Raw genomic sequence first — 7,130 nt, 5'->3', positions numbered from 1 at the left:
TATATCATCAAGTTTTAAACGACTCATATCCGGCTGTTTATATTTACATCATACGCATGCAAATACAACTTTTGGCAAATCGCATCGCACGTTTGGGTTATGATGAGAAGAAAAGCGCCGATGATAATTACAATGAGCTTTTGGAATGCATTGTTATGCATCAGGAAATACTAGGGTGAGTGTGAGAGCGCAAGCAATTCGGGCATTATAATAAAATTATTTACTTTTATGTATATGCACATCTAGAATTGCCGGCATCGTTGGAGATGTTATATCCGTGACTGTATTTACTCAGTTTTTTCTAGCCGCGGCCATACTTGGCGTCACTATGATTAACATTGTCATTTTTGCTGATCTGTCCACCAAGATTGCTTCAGTCACCTACTATTTGGGTGTACTGCTGCAAACTTCGGCGACATGTTATCACGCGTCGTTTTTACTGGATGACTGTGACGACCTGTGCCAAGCCATTTTCAATTGCAATTGGTTTACACAAAATAAGCGCTTCAATAATNTGTGAGTAATTGTTAAAAAGTAGAATATACAAAGGGTTTATGTTCGGACTACATATCTGCAATTCTGATACTAGAATCCAATTCTGCTATTTATTAACGGACTTCAAGTTAAGAATAATGTCAAGAAGCTGAAGCAGAGTTGGATGGCAATATTTATCCGGAACTAATTTTAATTTTAATTTGCAGATAAAAATATAAGCCCTCGATATGTTTGTACATATATAGAAACTGAATAAGTTCCCTCTTTCACAGGTCGCTAAATTTTCTTTTACACTTTACACATTCATACAAAAAATGGGTCTTGGAGAGGACTTGAAGGGCTAAAACTATGCAGCTGAAGTAAGGGAAATAAAGGCACATTCACTTTATTTACATCGTAGTGGTCATTTTATTCGCACGCTTTTTAATAAATAAATATATAAATTAATAAAAGCACTTAATAGCTTCGGCAGTAATATTTTTGGCGTTTTAATTGAAGGTCACCAACCGAGCGGACATTATCTATCCATATGTCATTACTTTCTAGAGGGGTAAAACTACCTTGCGGATGCGTGCTGTGGAACGTAGTTTGTATAAAAAACTCTATACTCTCTAGTTACAGTTGCGTCCGACGTTGTCCCTTTTGTTAATTTACCATAGAGTGAACGCTTCACAATGGCAGATCTCCGTTTTAGGTGCGGCGAAGGTTAGTAACTACACTGTACGACATTTTCAGTTTTTTTCTGGGGAATTGATGAAACCAAGTTTTTCGGGATTGTATTTAGAAAAGGAATTGCGCAGTATTTCCAGCTTGGCGATTTTAAGCGTTATTATTTTTTTTTATTGGAAGTTTGTGGTGGCAGAGAAGCATTTGTAACAATTAACCCTTAATCACACAATTAGTCGCATGGGGTCCCAAGCGACCCCAATAAAAGTGTTAAAAAAAAAGAGTTTTCAAAAATAAAAATTTACCTGCGCGAAAAAATATTGCGTAAGTGGTCGCATGGGGTCAGGACTTAAAATAGTGACGACACATGCATACACGCCGATGTTGTGGCAGTGACTTAGGTTGCAAACAGAGTGGAAGCGAAGCCGAAGACGAAGATGAAGACGAAACCGAAGACGAAAAACAGTGCAGTAGTAAACATATGAAAGTGATCACAGTGCAAGCAAAGACGAAGACGAAGATGAAGACGTTGCGCAAGCGGTCAGCTTGAAACAGTGCGGTACTGTTTTCAAAGACGAATCGCTTGCTGTGATGAATTGTTTACAATTTATTTAAATGTTTGCAATTGTGAAAAAACGCGTTTTTCAAGAAATTGGCTAAATTTTTGGCAAAATGTAATCAAACGTATTAATTGGCATTCTTGTATATTTGAAAAATGTCTGTCCGTCTTGCCGTAACACATAATACAAGTGGCGAAATTCTCCAAAAGTTGTCCTATACAAATTATTTCATGAATTGCTGTTTTTTCTTTATTTTCTTTTGATTTTATCTAAAAAAATGGTTCCACTATGTACAATTCGTCTTCGGCTTCGTCTTCATCTTCGTCTTCGGCTTCGCTTCCACTCTGTTTGCAACCTTATTTACATACCGCGCGGGGAGTTAGGAAGCTAGAAAGAGCGCGAGCACGCTCCAAGCACTCCATGCCATTTTTTTTTTCAACTTGAAATGGCCTTGATCCCGTGCGCATAAATAAGGATTAAAAGTATTTTAAATGCAAACATTTATATAATCAAAAGGCCTTTCTAATGGTTTTGGAATCCGAGAATCGGAATTCGTAAATTTATGTTTGCCAAAAAAGGCCGCCTATAACTTCAATTGCATTTCTGTTTAGATACAAAGATTTAAAACCAATGCTTCGTCTCCATGGGAAAGGCATTGGTGTTATTGAAGAGATTCTAAAGAATTTATCTCAAACGGAGAATTACGAATATTTAAAAAAATTAAAACGACCAATGCAGATCTCTATTATTTAAGAATATCAAGCAACACTTGTATCTCCATTGTAATTTTTAAATCCTTGAAATAAACTGAATATTAAACTGTACCATTAACTGTAGATATTTGCAAGCATATTTACCACGGTTGCCAAATTTTTGATACATGAAACCGGGACGCCCTATAAGTCTGTTCTCTTGCTCGCCCGCAGGTGCCCGAAAGTGGCCAATTTGTGCCTTATTCGCTGGTTCTCGGGCTGTTTAGAGCCATTTTAAGCGAGTGATATTTGCTTCGCACTAAACTTTAAAACTGTCAAACTACCAGAAGTAGAGGAAAAATTTTAAACATTCAAATTTTCGGTAATAAATATGTGCATATTTAGCTGTTTTTCTTTGATTGATAAGTGAAAAAATATCAAGTGAACCATTAGTTTAAAATTATTGTGTTTGCTGCCGCTCAAATCTTAAATTTATAATTTTGAGCGATTTGACGTTTAGAGTACTTCCGTACCTGCCGTCCGTATCAACACATGAAATGCTGTTGATAGAGAGAGGGAGAGAGAGAGAGAGAGAGAGAGAAGCAACGACGACGTCATCGTCATACGGTGGTGAGATTTCGTTAACACGAGAATCCCATAAGATAGATCGTGTCAGCTGACACGGTCGACGGTTTTGCGTTCCCGTGGATTTGGGCAGTTTATTCACTTTTGTGAGAGCATTTCATACTTAGATAGTTGAATAAAGCACTGCGACCAATAGGTCATTGCACAATAACATTAACCACATTGTTAAGTCTAAATAGCAGTAGCATAGCAGCGCGAAACAGCAGCTATAACTTCTATCAAAATGTAAATTATGTACTGTTGTTTTTCAACAAAAATTTTTACTAATAACGGCCTCAAGCTCAATCAAATTGTTGAATATCATTGTTATAAGGCCATTAATAACAAAAAAAAAAGTAAAATCACATATATAAAGATTTTCATAAAACGAAGCTTCAATGATAATATTTCTACATTACTTAAAAACTTTACTGAAATAATAATAAAAATGTATGTATGTATAGTGCCGCACTAAATTATTGGCACAAGGAATTTTTCACAATATATGCAACATTTTTTTCTTAAAATTTTCGGCCAATATTTTATAAAGATATTGTTGATACTACAACAAAAAACATAACAAAATCTCTTAACTTCTTGCAATACTCAGGAAAATTCAATGAATTTGCATACACGTTGGCATTTTAGTATAACAATGTGGGAATTCCTTTGCAGGTAGTTTCTTCCAAACAAAAAAAAAATATCGACAATCTTTGCCACGAATAAAAACGAATAAAATTAGGTGGTAGGCTCTGGAAATTCGCAAAAAAAGCATTTTCGGTGGACACCCTAGTAAGTATGTATGTATGCATAAAGAACTTCCAGCAGAAATATCGAGTAAAAAATAAACATTCTTGAAACTTACTTATCGTAAAAACTTACTAAGTAGTCAAACAAACTCGACAAACTATACTAAGTACTGTAGATACACAACCCCCGCACGATTTTTCAAGCAACAGAAATGTTCGAGAAAGTAACTAGTTACTTTGACTACATACATATGTATGAAAATGTACATATGTATAGCAGTACAAAAATTTGGAACGATGCTGCACACTTGCAAATTCTCGTTGAATTTGTCTTAAGAAAAATTTTCACTATCAAATAATGTAGGCAGCAACTAAATCTACAGCACTTCTGTTATTCTTTTCAACTTTCTTATCGAAGTCGATCAGAAAGTTTAAGAGTATCACAATTCAATTTGTATGCGCGCAGTTGAGGAAGAAAATTGGCGATGGCTATACTACACTCTAGCTTTTGGAAAGTGTTGGCAAAGTTTTAATGCTCTGTTGAACTTTGAATGCGGAAGTGGCGAATATTGATCGTCATTGACGGAGGCAAGCAAGGGGATGTGCATGTGTTGAAATTAAAAAAAAGTTTATTTACACTATGATTGTTGCAATGGGAATGGAATAATTGGGAATGCAACTATGTACATACATACTTATGTGCATCCAAATGTACTAGAGTGGTCCAAAAACAGTAAAGACGGAATTTTAAAGCCACCAACCCCTAGGATTGTTCTATACCGAAAAACAATATACCTCCATTTTTCTTTTTGAAATAAAAAAAAAAATTTAGGGAGTGCTCAAAGCGCTGGAAGTTTTCCTGTATATTATACGAAAAAAAAAAATTTTTTTATAAATGGTATAGCTTTCTTGGAAATCAATATTTTTTGCTCGGAAAACTCTGTTTCTCTTCAGCAGGCTTCCAGTATTAATATCCAATTGTTTATTTAACCATTTTTGAATACTAAAGATTTTTTATTGGTCCTCCAATGCATTCTCTGGGGATCTTGGCGAACCTATAAAATATAGTTACCATGGAAAAATGGTTAAATAAACAATTTGGTATTATTATTGGGAATCTCCTGAAAATAAGCCTGGTATTCCGATCGAAAACTATTGATTTTCAAGAATTCTATACCATTTCTACGAAAAGTTGTTTTTTTTCCATATAAAAATACATGGAAAACTTTAAGCGCTTTGAGCACTCCGTAAATATTTTTTGATTTCAAAATAAAAAAATTGGGGATATATTTTTATCGGTACAGGACAATACTAGGGGGAAGCGGCAATAAAATCCCGCATTTACTTTTTCACATGCATTTTTGGACCACCCTAATATGTACCTACATATGTGTGTATATGTAAATACATTCAAATGTGTACACCAAGCGTTTTGAAAAGTTAAGCACACTCGTGCATGAATTTATACGTATTTGTCCGATGAATAGAAAGTTTTTCAGTTATTCGGCTTTTAATTGGAAAGCAAAAGTTACTGTTTGCAGTTAAAGATGATGGATGCTGCAAGAAATTATAATTCCTTGGATTAGTTGTTATTCATACATCAAGAAAAAACATTTCATCGGAGTAAGTATTTACTTACTCAGCCCGCGCATCGATTCCCAAGTGACACAATTAAGCGGGCCGATTAAAAAGTATTCTTGGTACAAATTGGGTCGCCTAAGTAGCTCCCAGCTAACAAATCACAAATTTTCTTCAAGTTTTTGTTAAATGGAGGCTGCTGAGGTAGGATGAACTCCACATCTACTGCTTACGCGCACATAACCCGACCCAACATCTTTTTTTAATGTTAACACCAGAACGCCCGGTGGGCCAAATTTCGCACATCTAAATTTTTAATGTACTATAAATGCCAGATGTTTGCAAGTGGGTTTTTAGAAATTTCGCGACTTCATTATTCGTTGAGTTTGTGCAGTCATAAAATCTCCATAGTTTTTAAATGTTGATTCCTTTATAAAATTTATTATATATATATATATATAAAATACCCACTGTGCCAATTTTGGCACACAGTACTGTAAAAGTGTGTGAATATGATATTTTGAGAAATACTATGAAGGATAGTTCTGAAGACCAAAGATCTGATCTAATGAACCAAATTCTGAAATCGAGGATGTATTTAAATCCTAATCACAGTATAGTGTGTGTTGAGGTCTTAGCGTTATTCTGTTTTTATTTTAGTAACAAGTTTTCTTAAAATAAATGAATTAAAATATATATTTATTTGTCTGTTTGAAACAATAAAACCCAAAAGAAAACTATTTAAAAGAAGAAATAAATAAAAATTAGAAGAATTAAAAAAATTGTTTTCCATTTCAAAAGTGAAAGAAATTATAAAATGAAAACCCAAACAAATAAAAAGGGAGAAAGAAACAAAACAAGTGTAAAAATTTAATGAAATAAAAAAAACATACATTTTTCATTTTGAAACAATAGAAGCTAAAAGTTAGTAAACAATTAAAAAATAGAAAAACATAAGATAAGTTTTTGAAAATTTTATGAACCCAAACAATGTTTTTCTTTTTAAAACAATAAAAGCTAAATGTAAAATGAAAATTACATTAGAAACTAATAAAAAATTAAACAAAAAAAATTACATAAATATAAATCTTTCTTTTCAAAACAAAAAAAGCTAAAAACTAAAAGAAAATTAAATAAAAAAATTTCGCAGCCTCGGATCTCTCGAATATTAACCACCATTAACTCGACCATTAATTAATTGCTACTGTGGAGCAGTGTGGGCAAAATGTGATATTTAAAGTGCTTTCTGTCGAAAGAGCTTTTCTTCATGAAAGTTGGTTAGGAAGTTTTTTTGTAGAAAATCTTTCAAAATATCTTAACCACTTTTTTCAAAAGTTTAACAAAATACTTGCAGCTACCTTGGCCAAAAGTAAGCTGTATTTATATATGTATATATGTACTTTATGCGTGCTAATTACTAAGAATTGAAATACTTAGTTATTTACCTTTGTCACAAAAATCCAAATAGCCAAGAAAACTACCAGAACCTTGAAAATATAGAGATTCCTAAACAAATATCGAAAGTCTTAGAAAAGCCATAAAAAAACAAGTTCTGACTAAGACTAAAAAAGCCCCGAAAAAATCCCCAAAGTTATTAGAAAATTCACAAAAGAGAGTATTTTAGAATGTTTCGAAAAGCCCTGAAAATCAAATCATATTACCGAAGCCTAAAAAAATGCGCTTATTCCTTATTTTCATAAAATGTTTATAATTTAGAAATTTGAAGATTAAACCAAAGACGATATCTACGAGCCAAATTGATAAGT

General features: G+C 33.3%; 1 protein-coding gene across 1 annotated transcript; it reads left to right on the top strand.

Moving 5' to 3' along the window:
* Positions 1–6: 6 nt before the first annotated feature.
* Positions 7–516, top strand: LOC108381476 (odorant receptor 7a-like; the record flags this gene model as incomplete). Its single annotated transcript, XM_017637891.1, has 2 exons — positions 7–175; positions 247–516. Coding segments are annotated over exons 1-2 (389 nt in total), but the record flags the coding sequence as incomplete, so codon positions are not given.
* Between the last annotated feature and the right edge of the window lie 6,614 nt (positions 517–7,130).

The sequence above is a fragment of the Rhagoletis zephyria genome, unplaced genomic scaffold (assembly GCF_001687245.7).
Source record: "Rhagoletis zephyria isolate East Lansing unplaced genomic scaffold, Rhagoletis_zephyria_1.1 Rzeph_scaffold_22680, whole genome shotgun sequence".
NCBI lineage: Eukaryota > Metazoa > Arthropoda > Insecta > Diptera > Tephritidae > Rhagoletis > Rhagoletis zephyria.
Note: the sequence above shows the minus strand (reverse complement) of the source record. Positions and strands in the feature narration are given on the sequence as shown.